At 40.3% G+C, this 20,885-nt stretch overlaps 1 protein-coding gene across 1 annotated transcript in view; it reads left to right on the top strand.

The window, feature by feature from the left end:
- Positions 1–20,885, top strand: part of RSF1 (remodeling and spacing factor 1) — a 73,569-nt gene that overhangs the window by 37,774 nt on the left and 14,910 nt on the right. Inside the window, exons 6-12 of the mRNA XM_033051662.1 lie at positions 801–2,551; positions 4,902–5,099; positions 6,901–7,005; positions 8,357–8,436; positions 15,700–15,754; positions 17,104–17,210; positions 20,568–20,635. Coding sequence (XP_032907553.1) covers positions 801–2,551; positions 4,902–5,099; positions 6,901–7,005; positions 8,357–8,436; positions 15,700–15,754; positions 17,104–17,210; positions 20,568–20,635 — 2,364 coding nt within the window. The remainder of the gene's footprint in view (positions 1–800; positions 2,552–4,901; positions 5,100–6,900; positions 7,006–8,356; positions 8,437–15,699; positions 15,755–17,103; positions 17,211–20,567; positions 20,636–20,885) is intronic.

The raw sequence follows: 20,885 nt of genomic DNA, 5'->3' as shown, positions 1-20,885 counted from the left end.
ATGGTAAAAAAAAATAACAAGCTGAAGTGCATAGTGACTAAATAGCTGTATGGTTTATTCGAAATGCTGGAACTGTACTTCCAGCTTTAGTGGTCTAAAACTGAGTTAGCAAAGTGGAATAACCCAATTCTGTAAGCTCTGCAGGTTTCCTGGGATATGCTACTATTCATTGCTTGTTTTGAAAACAGCTGATGAAATGAGTATAGAATATTGTCTGCATTTAGGAGATGTAGTCATTGCCTGGAGAACCTGGATGAATTTCACCATAAGCTATAATGCTGAATGTCTATTCTCTGAACTGCTGGAATACAATGGTTAAGTATATCTTTAAATAAAAACATGTACAAACAGGAGACTCATTTTTCTGAGGAATTTCTTTTGAAGGCCATGGACTCTTACACTATATTCTGTTTTCTGAAATAGTCCAGAAACTCAAGTGAGATTTTGTGCCTCTGCCTAGGTTTTATGTATCCTCTGGAAGTATTGTGGTAATACTGAAGAAGGGACTGAAATTTGTGTTGAAAGAAGCATAAATCTAGAGTTCTGCTACTGGCTTCTGAAATTTAGGTTTATCTTGGTATATAACTAGACTGAACAGTGGTTCTATAACTAAAAATTGTCAGCCCACTTACTTAATGACAGTGTTAGACAAACCAGATTTTTACTAATTCAGTGAGAGAAGAGTCCTTTGTGTGACACTTGGGTTGTTGGGTTTTTTAGGTAGGCCTCTGTTTTGGTGAAGTTATTTGCAATCCTGTAGGTCCCTTGGTTGTTTCTTAACTGTTTTTCTCTGTCAACAGAAAATCAATTGAAAATCAAAGAAGAAAAAGAGGAGGTAGAGGAACAGCCAGTGGAATCGGAAAGCCTTCCTCCTCCTCCTCCTCCTCCTCCTCCTCCTGTGGTCAAAGAGGATGAAAAGGCACTTAAAATTGAGAAAGTGGAAGAAAAAGAAATTATAAAATTGCCAGTAATAGTAAAGTTAGAGAAACCTTCAGAACACAATGAAGAAAAGCAAACTGTCAAGGAAGAAAGTGACTCCTTTAAGGAAAATGTCAAGCCTGTTAAAGTAGAGGTGAAGGAAAACAAAACAGAACCCAAAGACCTAAGAGAAGTAAAGAGCTGTATGGACAAAATAGCAGTTCATGAGCCCGAGAAGTTAGAATTTTGTGTTAATGTCAAAACTCCACAAGAAATTGTGGAGAAATCTGTGGAAGAAAGTGAAAAACTTAAAAATGACCAACAGGCAAAAATACCACTTAAAAAGCGAGAGATTAAATTGACAGATGACTACGACAGTCCAATAAAAGGGCCCCTATGCAAATGCGTTACTCCAACAAAGGATGTCTTGAAGGAAGAAGGGAAACCAGAAGAAGAGGCTTTTAAGAGAGTCCCTACCATTACTGCTCTATGTCCAGATGGGAAAGTGCTAGTAAATGGAGAGGTTAGCTGTGAAAAAATAACCCCGAGCGTCATACAAAATAATAAGTCAGAACACTCTGTTAGTGCTATGGAAGACAACACCTCATTAAAAGAGAAAAATGGAAAAAGTGGGGAAAAAGTACCAGACTCCCTAAATTCTGTTAGTAAAATTATAAAAACATGTGAGATTGAGAAAAATTCAGTAACTGTGCTGAAAGAGATTGGGGTTGTGGTCTCTGAGGTTTCTAATCAGAAAGTGCCTTCAAAGGAGGAATCTAGTCCTGTGGAAAAAGAGTCCCTTGACAGCACAGCTACTGAGATGGTAGCAGAGGAGTCTTCAAACTCTGAAGATTGTGCCAAAACAACTGAAGAGAAACAAGCCACTGATCTCGAAAACGACAGCCTGCCTCCACCCAAAGAATGTTCAGAGAAGCTAGAGATGTCCCCAAATGCATCTGCTCCTGCAGAACTACCTAAGCTTGCACTGGCTGATGAAGAGACTTTGAAAAGTAAAGATGAGCCTGAGGAGAAAAACAACTCTCCAAAAGCTGCTGAGATACCTCCTACATCCACTTCACCTGTTACAGTAGAGAAACCTGTTTCGGAAAAGGAGGACTCTGATTGTAAAATGGCTCTACCTGAGGAGAGCAAAGTAGAAGAAAAATCCAGCCCTGAAAAACAAGAGGAAGAGCCAGAAGCTGCCAAAACAGAGCCAGATAAATTAGATGATGCCCATGCATCTAATCTAGAGGACTCCTCAGAGGGTAAAAAGGAATCTCCAGAACCTAAAAGTAAATTTAAATATAAGCTAGTTTCTGAAGAAGAAACCTGTGCAACAGAGAATAAAGAAATAACTTCTGAAAGACAAAAAGAAGGAATTAAATTAACAATCAGGATCTCTAGTCGGAAGAGAAAGACAGAAACACCGCCAGAAGAGGTCAGCATTGGCCGCACATTGAGGCGGTCACCAAGAATATCCAAGCCTACTCCGAAAGTTGTGGAGACTCGGGATCAGAAGCCTGAGAAGAAGCGACCTGAAGAGGAAGAGGAGAAACCTGCAGCAGCACAAAAACCAGAACGAAAAGAAGATAGAAAAAAACAAGAGAAGGAGACAAATTCTAAAGTTAACAAGGTAAATACAGTTTTATTACTTGGGAGTAAAGAAAACCCCCCGTCTTATTTTTAAGGAGAATATACTCTTACATAGGAATCCTGAGGATTATGTTCCTTTGGTCAACTTTTGCAAGAAACTAGCTTTGCAATCACCCCCTAGGAGAGTGCTAATATCTGTTGACTTTTTATAAACTTAGTTTATAAAATCTGTCACTTAAACCAACCTAAGCAGACCAAATAAATCTGAGTGAATTCTTGTAAAAAATGGCATGGTCAGATAAGAGTTTTCTGGCTGTATGGCTGAATAGAGACTTGTTACTCCTCTGGATTTACTAGATGGATACTTGCTGGTGTCTGGTTGGTCAGAATGATCATAAGCTAAAAAGGAACCAACAAATGGGGAAGAATAAAAATATAACTTCTGTTTCTAAGTGGAGTTAAAGATATTGTTGTGGTGAATTTGTTATATAATTTAGCTTTTCTCACATATGTGATACACATTTTAATGTATTTTAATAGAAACTTCTGTTTATGCAGAATGAATCTTTAAAAGTACATGAGGTAAATATATCACAGAGGGTTAAACATACATTTTTGACGGTGTGTTTCTGTGACTATATATTTATAAATAACCCGTTATTAATTTGTCTTCTGTTTTCTCTGGATATGCAGCACAAAAAAAAGAGGAATAAGGAGTTTCTAGTGCACTTTTTATATCAACTTGTAAAATCCTATTAATTTTCCACTACAACGTATTTTTGACTGATATAGTTTTCCCAAATTATTCACTCATTTAGCAAGTTTCATTCACATACTGCTGTGTTGGATAAGCTTAATAAAATGAATAAACAGTTGATTTTTCAGTGAATGGTAACATCTACACTGAAAAATTCTGTCACATGCATGGAGAAATGAAAAACAAATTTTTCATGTAAAGATTTTAATTTCAAAAGAAAGCCTGTGAAAGAGTGATTGTAAGTCCTGAAAGTCATTAGAATTTTGAGGTACTGTTGTTACAGGTGTTTTAACTGTTTTAAGTTGATCTATATTTGTGAAAGATCAAGAGATCTAAACATGTGTACTTTTCTAGAAAGACTTTTAAATAATTATGATAGAGGAAAAAGTATGAGACTGTTAAGCTTCCATTATTTAAACAGGATGAAGAATACCAAGATCTTCAATAGCTTACTTTATATCTTGGGCCTCCTTTTCTTTTTAAAGATGGGTCTTATAAAAACCCGATTTGAAGTTGTGATGCTGTATGATGAATCTGTAGCCGAAGCTTAGACTATCATGAATTTGAAGTACCTTTCCTGCTAGAGCTTAGGGAACAGTAAAATCTGTAAACAGATAGAAACTACTGTTAAGAACCTGAAACAAAATTTTACCAATATGACAAATACTGCTTTGGTACGAGTCAACCCTGCAGGAGAAATAGTATATTTTCTGCATTTTAGTTTATTCAACTTAATTCAGGTCTGTGAATCATTTAGTCAAAATGCAGAAAATGTTTTGAGTTGAAAAAGCTGGCAAAGTTATTTTCCATTTTCAGTGTCTGTGGGGACGAGGCAGTAAATTGTGAGAGAATGATGGGTGTGAGAAACAAGTCAGTCAATGAGAATAAAAGATTTTTCTGTTTGAATCTGCTTTAAATCTAGAATATCTTATTGCACAAAGTAGTTTAAATAATTCAGAATAGTCTTCTGAATTTTATTTGAAACCTGTTTCTCATTCAAAATATGGTAGTATATATATTCAAAATATTTTCATTCATAACATGGTATATGATAGAAGGATGTAGATGCCCCTTTATTACCAAAAAAGAAGCACCAACTGAACAGTGTTTCACTTAAGAAAATAATGAAAAAGTATAAATGTAAAAGAAGACCTAGATAGAAATTATATCTAGGTGAAGTGATCTTATTTCAGAAACAAATGCATAAAAGCAAAATAAAATGCATAAACTCTTTGGGGGACAGGTGGCAGAAAGAACAATTCTCTTTGGGTTGAAGCCGGTTATCATGAAAAAGTCAGAAAGTTTAAGTGTGGAATTTACCATGTTCACTACAAAGTTTACCTTCTCAAAATAGAAAAAAATGGGGCTGAGTGGAAAAATTTGTTTTCCTACTTTTAAAACTTATTTGAAAATTTCTTTTTGCATGTATATGCAAATTTTTTCCCCTTTATCTGGTTGCATTTTAAGGATCTTGAAAAGACAATATATTCATTGAAATGCTCTGCTGTAAATTTACTGCAGCTGTTCTGACAAATGAATCACTTCACTCTGGAGATAAATATTTTTTTAAGATCTGGGAAGAAACTCTGTGGGCTTCCTTTGTGTTTTTTTTCTTTGAAATGGTGTCTCGTAGAGAAGCAAAGTTCGGTGGACGGGTACGCGGACACGTGGCAGGTGGAAATACTCAAGTAATGAAGAGACTGAGGACTCTGAGAGTGAAAAAAACTCTGAGGAGGAGGATGAAGAGGAGGAAGAGGAGGAAGAAGAAGCTCCACCTGCTGATGACGATGAGCCCTGCAAGAAGTGTGGCCTTCCCAATCATCCTGAGCTGGTAGGTTTTTGGGGAAAGCTTCTGTGGATTGTTGTGTCAGATTTGGTGGATTTGCTTTGATGTCTAAAGGCACATCATCCTTCAGGATGGCCATACATTCGAAAGTATTTTCTAGGTTTTAGGGGTAAACTTAGGAGTGGATGCATTACCTTTAATAAGGAGGGAAGGAAGTTATTTTTCCTGATTGCCAAAACAAAAAGAGCATCTTTTACAAGGTTTAACGCACCTTAGCCCATTGAGAATCAGTCTAGGTGAGACTTTGAGCTTGTGCCTACAGTTGCAATGAATACAGAGGAAGCAACATTAAAAAGAACCTCAGCAGTGGGATGTCTGCTTTCCAAGGCATCAATGACATAGCCACATAGCTGCATAGTCATCTTCATTGGATGTAACTGCATCTCACCCTGAGGACTGAGAACAGTGAAATCCCAGACAGAGCACAAGAAGATTTGGCTGTTTCTTGTGGTTCTTACTTATTTGTGGTAGATGCCACCTTGTTTATCTGGGAAATCATCATATGCAGTTCGGATATGAATCCAGAAAATAAGCCCACTCTTGGATATTTGACAAATATCCTGGCATAAGTGAGAGAAAGTTTGACTTTTAGGCAGTTAGAGATAAATATTTCAGTTAATATATACACAACTTATGCCAGCTTTGTTCTCAAGTTTTAGGGAAAGGGATATCTCAAATTTTACCCAACTAGGTATGAGCTTTTAATAGCTGCCTAGTTGTGGATGCCCTGCAAGACTTTGTCCCTGCTGCCCAGGTCATAAAATTATTCTAACTGAGGAAAGAGGTCAACATTCCTTTTTCCTGCATAAGAGAGCACAGGGAAAACAGGTAATACCACATCTCGTTCAGGTGGAGATTTCCACTTAGTCTAGGATCTGGAAAGCATTACCAGATTCTACACTAGTCTACATAGTTGTCCCGGTTTAAAGGGACAGTATTACCAGGAAAAGGGAATTCAGGAACTCGCAGGCACAAAAAAGGTATAGGTTGGGAATAACAGTTCTTTACTGAAATATTATAAGACAAACAAAAACAGCATCAACTATACGAAAGAAAAAAAAACAGTGACAGAACAGAATGGAATTCAGTCCCAGTCCCTTTTTCAGTCACCGATGACTCTCCGATGGACCAGGGCGGGCGGCTTCTTAGTCGCGGCTGCTGCAGGGGCAGGGGAGGGGGCCAGGTGGCCTTACTGCCCCAGGTGGAAGAAAAGGGTGAGGAAGGAAACTCTGCTCACCGTGGGCGTCCCAGTTCCCAGTTGTTCAGAGGAAAGCAGGAAGCTTTAGCAGTCCAAATCCAAGAAGCCTGATCCCAACAGGAGAAAAAGAACCTCTCCCCTCGAGTTCGGCCGGTGAGCTGTAGAGTTCTCCTACCCCCAGTGTCCTCTTACTTGCCGAAAACAAAAGCAGGACTCCACCTTTCCCTAATGGGCCATCATTGCTTCAGCTAGTCCTTTGTCTCCAGCTCTTAACGGCTAATAGGAGAGCCATCCCGGCTAGCTTAACATAATAATGGGAAAAAATTTCTAAACCTCGCCAACCCACAACAATAGTCCAGTAGTACTAAGTACTGAGCAGTAAGAGAAAATCTGGTGTAAGCATGGAATACTGTGATAAATAAACTTCCCCATAAAAACCCTTGGCTCTGAAGTGTGGTACAGGGCTATTTTTTTTTTTTTTTTTTTTTTGGCACAATCCAAACACTTCTGCTTTGGCTGGGGAAGGAGTTCTGGAGCTTGTTACATGTGAATGCCAAAAAATACTCATTATATGTTTTGTTTGCGCAGATTTTGTTGTGTGACTCTTGTGACAGCGGCTACCACACAGCCTGCCTTCGCCCTCCGCTGATGATCATCCCTGATGGAGAGTGGTTCTGCCCGCCTTGCCAGCATGTATGCTTCCTGTGTGACTTCACTCTTCTTTGCAGCTTTCCTTGTGGTTGTGGAGATTGGCTGGGACTTTAACAAGTGCTTTCTATAATCTTTTTTTTCTGTTAACAAATAGACTGGGATGAATGGCAGGATGCTCATCTTCGCTCCTTTCCATTAGTAAAACTCAGTTTGTGATGTGGTTTTCTCTTTCTTTGTTCTGCTAGTGATGAGTGACTGTGTTGCTGATTTTTAGATGGGAATCTCCAGTCACACTGATTATATCCCATCTCTGATTAAATCACAAGACTAGTATAGTATAAAAAATATAATGTCTTAATTTTTCCCAAAATAAACATTTATGTTATCATCCAGGAGGCAGAAGTAGTGGGCAGTGAGGCATGGATCAGTGACCAGAGCAAGCAGCTGTTTCTGAAGTGCTATTCCTTCTTCAGAGACATTTGCTCAGAAGCCAGTTAGAGAAAGCTGCTGTTACTGATGAATCTCAGGGTATGGTTTGTCTCTGCTGGGAAAGCCAGGGTTGTTCTAGTCAAGTAATAGACAAGTATGAACCTGTATTCCAAGGTTAGACGCAGGGCTGGTACTTGGGAGGATAAGCAGAAAGTGTTTGATGCTGCTCCTGTTAAATTAATGGGAAACCATTTGTACACATTTTCATAATAATCTGCCTGATCCCAACCCCTTTCCTTGGTTTTAGAGAAATTCTGTGCCAAAAGGCCTGTTGCCTGACAGTAAACTAGTGACATTGGACATGATGTGAGATGACTCTATTTGGTGTTGATTTTTAGTTGTCTTCTGAGGAGTGTTTTTCAGTAGTGATAATTTTGAATATGTAAGAATGTTTTCTTTACATTTGTAGTTATAGCATATCCTTGTTCTGTTGCTGTTAAAATACTCTTCAGTATGAAAAATGACAGATGTGTAAAAGGGTGAAGAGCACCGTTGGAAATAGTATAATGAGGGCATTAACATGGACTAAGGCACAATTTGTCAATTAAAAGTAATTTTTTTGCTTACAGCTTCTTGAGTATTTGGTAAGAAAATGATCCAAAAGGGTATCTCTGCTTTTTGCTGCAGTGTCCACTGAACTTATCTAGTTCCAACCTCCTTTGCCATGGGCAGGGATACCTTCCACTAGACCAGGTTGCTCAAAGTCTCATCCAACCTTGACTTGATGGTGGAGCTCATGTTTTAAAGACAGGCTTTATTGTAAAACCTTGTTCATTAAAGAGGAGCCTCCAGTGTATCAAGGCTTCTTCCAGATACAGACTGAGTGAATGAAGAGTCTGAATGTTAGTTCTATGCAAAAATAGCTGGTTATAGAATAAACTAATTCTGTGTTTCCTTCCTGTAGAAATTACTCTGTGAGAAGTTAGAGGAACAATTACAAGATCTGGATGTTGTCCTAAAAAAGAAGGAGCGTGCAGAACGCAGGTACTGTTGTTTGGATACACTCACAGTAGTGCTGTGCATGGGGTGGTAATAACTGGGCAAGCATTAAAATAACTGGTGACTGGGGAGAAAAGCAGTGATAAGACTGGGAATTGATAAGACCAGTTTTGACTTCCCACTGATTATTGCTGGCTCAGTGCTGAGACAGCTTGCAAGAAGGGAGGAAAAGTACAGTAACTGGAAAAGATAAGCAAATACATTTGTACTAAATTTTGGTTAAAGTGCCTGAACACAAATTTGACTTTTTTATACCAATAGTTAATGGGTTACCAGCACTGGCTCAGCTGACTGTCAGTCACGTGTAGATTTCCTGCTGTAAGCAAGTTTAAGTCTTGACTTTGCTCCAAATGACATCCAGATTATTGTGGATTTGCGAGTTGTTGCTTTAGATTCTGTTAAACTCTGCCTGATGTACAAGATTATGCAGCAACTGCTGTAGGGCAGTGGGTCAGTGAAGCTTCACAGAATCACAGAATATTCTGAGTTGGAAGGGACCCACAAGGATCATCGAGTTCAGCTCATCAGTGAATGGCCTGTGTAGGGATTGAACCAACAAGCTTGGCATCATTATCACCCTGCTCTGACCAGCTGTCCACCCCTGCCATTACCAGAAGCTAAATGCAAACACATTTAGGAACAACAGCCTTAACAGGTGGAACATTCTATTGGAAGTTTTCAGGCCTGGAAATGAGGGACATAGTCTATGAAATATAGTCTGCATAATTTATAACTTTTAGGACACATATTGAGTACTTTGCAGAATTTAATAACATCTGTATGCATTATTAAACAAAACTTTGTGTGGATTTTATCTTAAAAGGCAAATTTCTCTAGAAGGTGAGACCCTTTTAAAGAAAATACAGTAATTTCATGTGTATAAGGTGCACCCTTTTGAATAAAATTTTGGGCCAAATCCAGAAGTGCGCCTTATACCCTGGAGCGCCTTATATATGTACAAAGTTCTGAAATTTGCCAACCCGAAAGTGCAAGCCCGCAGCAGCCCCAAGCCGAGTTGAGCCCGCCTGGCCCCAAGCTGAACCAGTAAACCCTGCTATCACGCGATTCAGTTACTAATTGGTTACTTTGTTGCACATGGATCCTTGCTGCAAAAAAAAGTGTGCTTTATACGTTGGTGCGCCTTATATATGTACAAAGTTCGGAAATTTGCCGATACCCAGAAGTGTGCCTTATACTCTGGTGCGCCTTATACTCGTGAAATTACTGTACTTGTGCAGGCTTACATTTTTTGCAGGGACTATAACATTATGTGAGATGTAGTGAGTCAGTGCTGGGAAGATGGGAGCACAATCTGCTTTCAGCTTTCTTCAAATCTGTTTGCTATTGCTTTTGCAACAGCAACAATGATAGTGACAGATCAAGTACCAACTGTTTCTGATGTCACTACTTCTGCTCAGAGTGTATCTGGATCATACTGTGGTGAAATTATCCATTGCCAATTCTGCTGAATCTGTAGCTGTGGGAATGAAACTATCAGCTATTTTTATGAGTGAACTCAGCAAATATACAGCCTCCATCTGTGCAGGAGTATGGGCAACACACGAACTCTGCTGCTTTGCTTTATGGTGGGAGTGCTCATTACTAGTGAACAGTATTTTTGGGCTTACTTTGGTAAATATTCTGCTGGCAAACATTACATGGAATGTAAGCTTTTGCCAGTCTGTCTTTGCTTTCTTGAAATCACCAGTGTTGTATAAAAACATAATCTTCTGAGAGCAACAGGAGAGAATACAGATGATATGATAGCAGTTTTCAGTGTCTGAAACCAATGTTTAATAAGTGTTTTGCAATTTGATCCTCATACCAAATAAACCTAATGCGTTATATTGTACATCATAAAGTTGAGTTTTTTATTTAGTTTCCAGTGTTTTTTCCTTAGATATAAACTTCAGTTAAAATAGAATTCACAGTGCAATAGTTGGATATTGAAGTCTTCCAACTTACTGCTGTATTGTAGCAAATAATAAAGTAAAAAGGCTGAAGAATTATAATGCCAGAGGAAATGATAGTAGTTATTACAGCTCAGAGTAAGTTAAAGCAGGTTCATTGCTTGAGGCACAGACATGATTGAATGCAGATTTTTTTCTGAAAATTCAGTATGTGGTTGGTGTCTGTCTTTTTGGCAAAGAGAAGAAATCCAACTCTGTCATTATGGATCTATCTACCTAATAGGTTCCTTGAACCAGTGTTGCTGTCGTGCTTTTTGTACTAGTGATGATGTTGTGTTCTTTCCAGCTCTCAGGAATCTGACGAGGCTGATTCAGCTGCTCAGCCGTGTGCTTGCACATCCCCAAACTGTTATGTCACTGATATTTTAAATTAAACCTTCAGGTTTCCCATTGACTTACAAATGCATAGATGGAATCATACCTTCCCCCCAACACTTTTTCTGTTCGTTGATTGAAGGTGCTACCACAACAACTTGGCTGAATTTCAGGTTTCTCAGGTACAGATTAACTTCTGTAATCATGTCCTGCCACCAACTGGAGGGAGTGGACATTAAATCCTTTTAGGATCTCCCTTTTAATCCATATTAGATACTCTGAGACTTCTTGATGGAAAATCCCTCTAGGAGCTACTTGTCTAATTCTCCTAAACCAAGTGGAGTACAGTAATTTCACGACTATAAGGTGCACCCTTTTGACTAAAATTTTGGTCCGAACGCGGAAGTGCGCCTTATAGTCCGGTGCACCTTATATAATGTACAAAGTTGCGAAATTTCCGGCTCTCGGAGGTGCGCCTTATAATCCAGTGCGCCTTATAGTCATAAAATTACTGTACTTGCTTTCATAACACACTTTCATGAGTTCCCTGTAGCAGCTTTTGCAACCACATAGTTGAGATAAAATGTTTTCTTGAATTTGCCTAGGAAGCCATAACCAGACAGTGTTTATCTGCTGCTGTCCTTGGAGATGTCTTGGTTCAAATGTTTAAACTCTTGGTTAAAGTCTTGAGCTGCTGTCTGCCACAAAAGGAATAAGGAATTCATTTGATATACAGTAAATTCACGAATACAAGCCGCACAGAGTATAAGCCGCATATCCGGTGTGTTGGCAACATTGATGTCTTTGTTAATAGATAAGCCGCACCCGGAATATTAGCCGCACTTTAGTTCGCCGCGAACTTTCACAAAGTCGTCATTTAGTAACACAATCGCGGGATCGCCGGGGCTTACTGGCTTACTGCCGACCTCGGAAACATTGTTTCCAAGTGAAAAAAGACACACCCTTTATTTACAAGCCGAAAAAGACAGGAACAATAGTGTGGTCATTTTGCGAGCATTCCCAATGGATCCGCGTTGCCTTTAAACAGCCGCTCAGCCACGCGGGCAGGCAGCTGAGCTCCGAGCGGAGCCACATCTCCGTGCTGGCACAGGAGCGGCCGCTCTGGCCCTCGCAGCCCCGCAGGGGGAGCGGCCGTTGTAGCCCTCGTGGCCCGCGGGGCGAGCGGCCGTTGTAGCCCTCGCGGCCCGCGGGGCGAGGGGCCGTTGTAGCCCTCGCGGCCCGCGGGGCAAGCGGCCGTTTTAGCCCTCGCAGCCCCGCGGGGGGAGCAGCCGTTTTAGCCCTCACAGCCCCGCGGGGGGAGCGGCCGTTTTAGCCCTCGCAGCCCCGCGGGGGGAGCGGCCGTTGTAGCCCGCGTGGCCCGCAGGGCGAGCGGCCGTTGTAGCCCTCGCAGCCCTGCGGGGCGAGCGGCCGTTGTAGCCCTCGCAGCCCCGCGGGGCGAGCGGCCGTTGTAGCCCTCTCCCTGCGAGCCGAGTGGCCGTTCTACCCCTCTCCCTGCGGGCTGAGCGGCTCCCCCAGCCCTCTCCCTGCGAGCCGATCGCCCACTTCATCCCTCTCCCTGCGGGGAGAGAGGCTCCCCCAGCCCTCTCCCTGCGAGCCCAGCCAGCCCCGTAGCCGCACAAGACTGAAAACACTTTAAAAAGTACAGAGAAATATCAACACTTTTATCGAACTGCCGAGGTAACTCGCCGAGGTAACTCACCCCGATAACAACCCCCGCCCCTCAGTAACGCCGCCATCCACAGGCAGGCAATAAGCTGTTCTCTGATTGGTTCATCGTCGGAACAACGGGAAACCATGCATTTCAAACTGTTTCGGCTCGGGACTGGACCAGCATGATACTAGGTAAGGGCAGACATCACATTTTTGTTCATAGATTAGCCGCACCCAAATATTAGCCGCACTTCCGGGTTTCCACCAAAATTTTTGTCTAATTACTGCGGCTTGTATTCGTGAAATTTCTGTAATTTTGTATTTCATTTCGAGACCTTGACTTCAGCAGGATTGTCTTGTTCCATTTGCTGATTTGTTAAGCAGTGTGTACTCAAGCCAGGGAGAAGAACAGCAGAACTGGAAAACCTTGCTGATCATGTTTAAAAGCAAATTAATTTTTCTCATCTCCTGTCTCTTGATGCTTTGCATTACAAGAATTGAGAAGTTGGGTAAACCATCAAAGACACTTGCTGAATACCAAAATGTTTGTCATTCTAGTTCCTTTCACATTTCAGTAATTTTATTCCTTGCCTTAAAATGTTATTTTAATTAATTTTCAAGAGCATAGTGATTTTGCACAGCATCATTCCTTCTTATCCAACCAATCTAATGGTGCCTAGTTGGATGAGGTTTTCTTTTCATCTGTCACTTTGAAATATTCACATTAGGATACAAAACCAATTCCTTATATAGACAGCCCGTCATTTCAGTAGGCATAATGATACCAAGTTGTTGAAGTCCATGGTCTTTTTAGCTGTAAAACCACCTAAAATCCATTTTTACTGTTTGTAAGTTTTACTTTGAGAACTGTGCTTGTTCATTTTATTTAAGAATATTATGCTCGAAAGTGCAGAAGGCTACTCAGAAGACTTTCAAAATTTACAGTAATTTCACGATTATAAGCCGCATCGCCGGGTGTTGGCAAACATTTTGTTCTTTGTCCATAAATTAGCCGCACCCAATTATAAACCGCTCTGTCATTCGCAGCGAGGACCTGCGTGCAACAAAGTTGCCAAATAGTAACACAATTGCAGGATCGGGGGCAGGGGTTTACTGGCTCAGCTCAGGCCGTGAGAACTCGGCCCGCTTGGGGTGGCCCAGCTCGGCGCTGCTGCTTGGCGGGGCCACTCGGGGCTGGCTGCCGCCTCTGGGCTCACTCACCCTGGCCCGGCGATGCCCCACGGTGGCAGGAGGGGACGGAGCCCACTGGCACCCATGGCGGCAGCAACAGGAGGGGATGGGAGCCTGCTGGCAACCACGGCGGCGGCGGCAGGAGAGGAAGGAACGCCCCCGCTCCCACGGCCGTAGGCGGGAGGGAGCCCCCTGCCTCCCTCCTGAGCCACGGGGATGGCAGCACGGAGCCCCTGCCTCCCCCGGGCTGCGGGAGAGGAGGGAAGGAGGGAGCTCCCCTGCCTCCCTCCCCCTCCTGCGCTGCCAGCAGGCATCCCGGCTCCACCCGCTGTGCAACAGAGTAACCAATTTGTGACAATGGCATAAATCCAGGTTTTACTGGCCGATGCTCGGCTCAGCACCTCGGTTTGCTCTTCTGGCGTTGGAAATATCAGAAAATTATTCACATATTAGCCGCCCCTGAGTGTAAGCCGCATTTCCGGTGTGGGAGCAAAATTTTAGTCAAAATGGTGCGGCTTGTAATCGTGAAATTACTGTACATAGATTCTTTAGCACTTAATGAAAGTATTGGAGACCAAATTTTTACACATAGATGCTTCTATTTGCAAAACATTAACATAGGGAAGTAAACATATCCAAAATTAATACATGTCTTGGGTATTTTTGCAGTTATGTGCATGATGTATCCTGTTGCAGCTCAAGTGTAATGCAACAGGCTCATATGAGCACTCCCTGTAACTTCAATAGTCTGATTCTGGTTGGTTGAGACACTTCAATTCAAAAATCCAGGGTCCTTCCAGACACCGGTAAATGCCACCAACTTTCATTGTGCTCTTAATTTCTTTAAATTATGCCTTGTTTTCCTAGGAAAAGGGTAGTAGGGAGACTATGGTGATGGGAGTTTGGTTACCCACCCTAGTCTGCATTAATACCTGGCTATTCTTCCTCAGAGACTGCTTATTTGAAAGCTCAGTTCATTACCATGAAGATCAGCATGTAGTGCTGTTTGGGAAGTGTTAGGAAATCCGTCTCTAGTCTAGACTGGCAGATACAACAGGACTTAGAGAAGGCTTGTGTCCTTCAGGAGCCAGAGCTGTCCCCGAGGCAATTCATATGATGCAGAATGTTTGCATTGAGGAAAGCTAAGTCCAAATTGAATTTTGCTTCCGTAGATGTGATCCTGTAACACACTGGACAAGGGGGACAGCCTTCTTCTCCTTACAGGAGTCTGTCCCGTATTTGAGTACTTCTCTCTGTCCCATCTTCAGTCCAGTGTTCTCTGTACTGATCCATCCTCTTTTTTCAGCCCTTCTCTGCAGGGTGACTGCTGCCCTCCAGTAACTCCCACTGGCTAGCTCCGAGCTCTTCAGCTGGATCACGTTTCTTGGGGAGTGTGTGGTGCCCAGATGGCTTTAAGTGCTCCAAGCCATGTGTGAACAGGACTGACTGCCATGGCAGGTGTCCTTCAGGTGTCCTGTTGGCTGTTGTCCTATTTGCACATCTGTCATCATAGTTCCTTGTGCAGCAGTTTGACTCTGTTGATCTTTTCTCAGGCTGATCTCCTCTGGCAAAGAATTCCTCTGTAGGCAGTTATTTGTCCCTGGGTCTTTCTAGAGTTGGTTCTTCCTCCTTAGGTGTAATAATTGGCATGTATCCATTTGGATTGCTTCCTATCTTTACATATTTTTTCCAGTTCATTGTGAGTCTGAATTCCCAATTTATCTTTCATTGTCTTCACAATTGGTGGTAGTTACAGGTCTGACAACATAATCTTCGTCACAACATTAATATTTTTCAGTGGGTTTTTACTTACTTTTTATACCCCAAATTCAGTAATTTCTATGGTGCCTACCCACAGCCTTCAAGTACTGTTGATTGTCAGAACTCTTTGGAAATCTCTTACATTATACATGCAGTAGAATGAAATCATATGAGAATTAACACATAATCCCAATTTCAATAACTTTTCACTTGGAACATCCTCTTGAGATGTTTCTGCCTAGTGACATAGTAAGAGCTTCAAACGGTGCTAATTATAGCATAATTTTAAATATCTGCAGCCTTTCTGTAAGCTTATTTTAATTTTCTTTCTCTCCTCAAGAAAAGAGCGATTGGTGTACGTGGGTATCAGTATTGAGAACATCATTCCACCTCAGGTAAGCTAGCGTGTCTGCGTGATATTGTTATGTTTTCCAAACATCTCGGGGAAGGAGTCTCTCAGTGCTGTGTCAGAGGTGCTAGTAGCATCTTGGAAAAAAAAATCAATCTATATGCAGATCAGAAATTATACTAGACCCTTCATTTTAGACTGAATAAAGCCGAGAAACCAAGGGAGCTTTATGGTGTTCATTAGAGCCACCTGATACCACAGAGAGTCCTCTCCCAGTGAGGGATTGCAGGACCACCTCCCTGCCCATTACAGTTGGGTCTTCAGTTGAAAATAAGTTTTTTTTTCAATGAGAGTTGAAAGCTCTATATTCAGTAGTTAATAAAGGAGGGGTTCAGTCATTTAACTCTGGTGTTTGCTGTGCAGTTATCTAGGTCTGAGCTAATTGTCATGGCTTTCCTTTGGAACTGATGGAAACAAATGTTCCTGGTTTATAATTCAGAGGGAATATGTAGTATCTCTAGGCAGCATAGCATTTGCCTTCAACTTCAGGATGTTAATGTCACATGATTAAAAACTGTAAACATTTAGTGTTTCATTAACAGATGCTTTTCTACAGTTTCTCTTGAGAAAAGAGGAAAAATGCTTTGATTCCCATGAAGAATAGCCTGTTTTCCCTTAAATACACTTTAAAGCAAGTCTCTTTAAGTCTTAGCCAAATGCTTTCATCTGGAATTGTATAATCTGTTCTTTGCAGTTCAAAATGAAACTTTTGTTCATTTTAAACATAGACTTTCCACTCTGCCTGATTGTAGCAAAGCCAGCTTTTTCTCCCTGTCTCTGAATACCAGAAAACAGTAACAGATTTTATAAACTTGCAAAAGATTCTATGGCTGAGAGCAGATATTTGTAAAATGCAGCCTGGGAGCAGATTATTTTGCTTTTAAATTAGTACCTTGCAAACAATATAATAAAACTAACCTGCATGAAAGTTCATTGAAACTGCACTGTCTAAAGATATCCCTTGCTTGGTATGTAGAGGTGGTGGCCACAGTTTGTTCATCTGACACATTTTTACTAGTCCTGGGAGTATCATCCAAGGCATGATCTCAGCATTGCAGCATAAGCCAAATGATCCAATAGCCTGAACCGTTGAACTCTTGTGTTTGGAAAGTTATGTAGCCTGTAAGGGCAAAATGTGCAAATTCACCTGAACTGCTGTAATAGGTCACTGTATTACAAGTCATATTACACTAGGTGTACTATATTATAATGTGCTGTGTTGGGCATATGAGATGTCTAGACAGAATGAATAATCTGTATTACGAATTCAGTCATAATGAATGTGGAGGGAGGGAGGAGATAAAGCTTTTTGACACTTCTGTCCTATCTGAACAGGAGCCAGAAATACCTGAAGGTCAGGAGGAAAAGAAGAAAGATTCCAAAAAGCCCAAATCGAAACTTGAAAGGAGATCTACCAGAACCCGAAAGTGCATAAGCTACAGGTCAGCAGCTTTTAAAAATATCTTGTACAGCAAAAATCATACTGTTGTTTCCTTTCTGAATCATCCCACTGCTTCTCATGTGAACTTTTACATTTAACAGAGAAGCCAGACTAAAGTGTCTTTGGTCTTTTCTCTGAATACTGGTTATGCTGGGTGATTGTGAGAGCATGAGGTGGTATAGTGAAGGGATGATGCATTAAAAAAATGAAAACATATATGATGTTTTGTTCAGGAATACTGGAGAAGGTTTTGGTACTACTGCAGTTTCTGGAGTGAGTTAAAGCAGGTGAATTAAACCTCTCCTTTCTCTTGCAAGAGAGACTTCTTGTGTCTAAAGGCCTTCGATTCCATGCTCTCTTCCCCATCCCCACCTTAGATCTTCCTTACATGAAAGGGGAATGAAACTTAAAATGTAATTATCACACAGTGCATCTAAAAATGCAACTCTTTAGAGAAATTTGTAACTCTTTAGAGAAATTGTGACAAAAATGCAATTAGTAAATGAAAGTGCCAAGATATTTAGACTCTGCATTCTGAAAGTAGAATAGGTCACTAAGGTTTTCAAAATTCAGCATGATCTTAATGACAACTTTTTGTTCTCAGTGTATTACCAAGTTGTTTTTATAGACTGCTTTCTAAATAATACCTTGTGATGCTCTGTATCATCTTCAGTCCACCAGACAAGTAGAATGCCCTTGGGATTAAAAAAGAATGTGGTTTCCTGAGAGATTTTGGGGGTTTGCCCCGAATGCATTAGGAATGTTAAAAAAAAACCTCTTATCTTTCCAGTAGTTGCTCTATGTAGACCTTTATCATCAAAAATTATAACATTCCAATACTAGAATAACAAACTTTCCAGCAGTAGCTATCATTGAATTTATGTTCAACCTGGTTTTATTGCTAAGGAGAGGCATGACATTTGTATAGACTGGGTTTTGCAGCCTAGTCAGAACACTCAGTCTGACTTTGCTCAGCTGTTGGATTTTGGTAGCTTTTTGACTGAACAGCAGAAGTCATACTAATGAAAATGCTATTGCTGCGTTGGGAAATTAAGCATTCCTGTAACAATTGTTAGGCTACAGGCAAGACTACATAGATCTGCTGTTATGTTAATGCCAGGTCAGGCAACATCTGACCAGGAGAAAAAAAAACAAACCCTTGCCTGTAGGGTGTGTGTGGCACAGCTTCAGCAGGACCCATGCCCTGCAATGACAGTAAATTTTTATTGAATGTAATGTTTCAGAAAAATCAGTCTTCTGATAAAAAGTGATAATCTTTCTTACAGGCTATATCATACACATAAACTTGAGCTGGTGAAAAGATTGCATGTATCAGTGTATCAGATTCTTATGTCTGGAGCGAAGTTCCGCTGGGGTCACTGAGAGCTGTGACAGGAAGGGAAAATAAATGCTTAAAGTCTTATTCCACTGAGAAACAGATCTGTATTGTGAAACATCCCGGATCTCTAAAGGATCTATAATCTCTTTGTATCACCCATCTGTTGAGCCCTCTTGTGAGCAAGTTAGCAAAAACCTGCATCATGAATAAAGCAACAGCAGAAGAAATTATGTTCCATTACACCTAATGGACAAGCAACTGTCAGCTCATGTCTGAGCTCAGGTTATTTGTTAGCACTGGTTGGAAAGCATTAAGTCGTTTCTCACCTTTTGAAGACGGTTTTTTTTTTAGCTATGTGGAGGGAAAACAGTGTTTGAGTAATGAGAAACTAATCTTACTGATGGAATAATTTCAGAGTTATTTCTTTCCTGGGTATGTTGCCTGGAAAGGCTAACTTGGAACAGAGACTAGACAGAGTAAAAGGAATAAAATAGGTATTTATTGAAAGGATACACCTTGGGCAAGAGCCCGGATGGGGCTACACCCAAATCAAATCCAAGATGTAAAAACTTGTAACCAGAATCCACTTCTGTAAGTTTTGGTTCATGTTGGTTACAATTGGGCTGAATTATTCAACCCCAACCCCAAGCTATGAAGTCTTAGTTCCCTGGCTTGCCCCCTTTCCCTCACTGTTGTTTATGCTTGATTTTCTAGCTAGAAAGGAATTTTTTTGTCTAACTACCCTGTAAAGAGAACTTACTAACACCTAATATGAAGTTTCGTAGTTACACACTAAGCAACAGAGATTCTGAAAAATATAAAAGCATCAGGTAAAGCTGCCTTAAGAGTGGCATGCAGTTGTTCCTAAGAAATATAAAGATATCGGAAGTCCATCACCTTATTTTTAAAGGAGAAAGTGTTTTATGTTTATTATTGAAATACAGAGTAAAGTATTAGCTTTATTTTTCTCTTGTACTGCTGGAGGTTCCTATGGAGGACTGAGGTAAATAAAACTGGAATCTTTCTTTCATGACTGAGAAGTGGAATTTTTAAGGAATGTATTGTCCAGTTGTTAGTTGTATCTGAAAAAAATACAAAAAAAAAACTTTTTAAAAAACTAGAAGAAAGATTTGCATCTAAATGAAAATTCTTTTCTATACGGTTAATAAAATTTATACTTTTGCATGTTGAAGCTCAAGGCATCTATTTTTTTGAACAGGTAACAATCCTTTTTTATGGAATTTGAATTCATAACTGAAGAAACAAACTGAGGTCATCTGTGTTGAAAGGATTGTATCTTTTTTCTTCAGTTTGTTGTTCTCTTTCAATGAGTTACACAGGGTACAGAAATTTATGCAGTTTTGTAAAAACTGTTGCAGGACAAGCACACTCAAAGACTTTGCTTTTGTTTGTCCTATTCAGTTATATAACATTGCATTACAACTTACATAGATTTTTGAGGAACTTTGTACTTTGTGTTTTATTTTATCTGTTCAGCTTAGAATGTTGCAGAGCCATAAAGTATCATGAGCTTTAGGAGTAGAAAGCAGCTATGTGAAATGAGTTCTGAAGGAAAATGTGGACAGAATAAAGAATTTTACATTGAGTTTAATAGATGATTCTCAGGCTGTTTTGAAGGTTGGTAGAGCTGATGTCATCTAATAGAAGTTGTGGAAAAATGATGATTAATTTGTGTGAAAATGTTATTGAAACCATTTTAAAGAACTTTCAGATTATATATTGTTAAATTCAGAGGCCTGCTGTGTAAAATTGAAGGGAATTTCTGTTCATGTAACTCAGTAGTAAGACAGGCAATGGTAAATAATCCTCAAGCAAAGAGATGTAAGGAACACAACTTTGATAATAGCCATTTTTTAAAATTCTGGCCCATTATTTTAGTTAATTATGTATCCAGCCCACTGTCTGTGCAGTGTAATTTCTTCAGATTTTGAGGTATGTTTTTGTAACGATTTAATTAAGGTTCACTTCAAATTGGTAAATGGAAACTGTTATTTTTAGATTTGATGAATTTGATGAGGCAATTGACGAGGCAATTGAAGATGATATCAAGGAGGCTGATGGAGGAGGTATGTTTCTGATGTTACTTGTTTTGCATTGCAATGGTGATAAGAAGATGGAGAGCAAATTTATTTTAATATGAGAAGCAGCAAATATAACTCTCTCCCTTCAAACTCTCTAGTTTGCCAGGGAGTTTTTTACTGTTGGATTTTTTGATGTGAACTAAATAATTTTCCTTTGGAATGGCCATCTCATGCTGCCAGAAGATGTCAGAAAATTAGTAAAAGATGACAGTTAAATCCAGCCTGTACGGGTTTT

Source organism: Catharus ustulatus, chromosome 2 (genome assembly GCF_009819885.2).
Source record: "Catharus ustulatus isolate bCatUst1 chromosome 2, bCatUst1.pri.v2, whole genome shotgun sequence".
NCBI lineage: Eukaryota > Metazoa > Chordata > Aves > Passeriformes > Turdidae > Catharus > Catharus ustulatus.
This window is presented reverse-complemented; position numbering and strand designations above follow the sequence as displayed.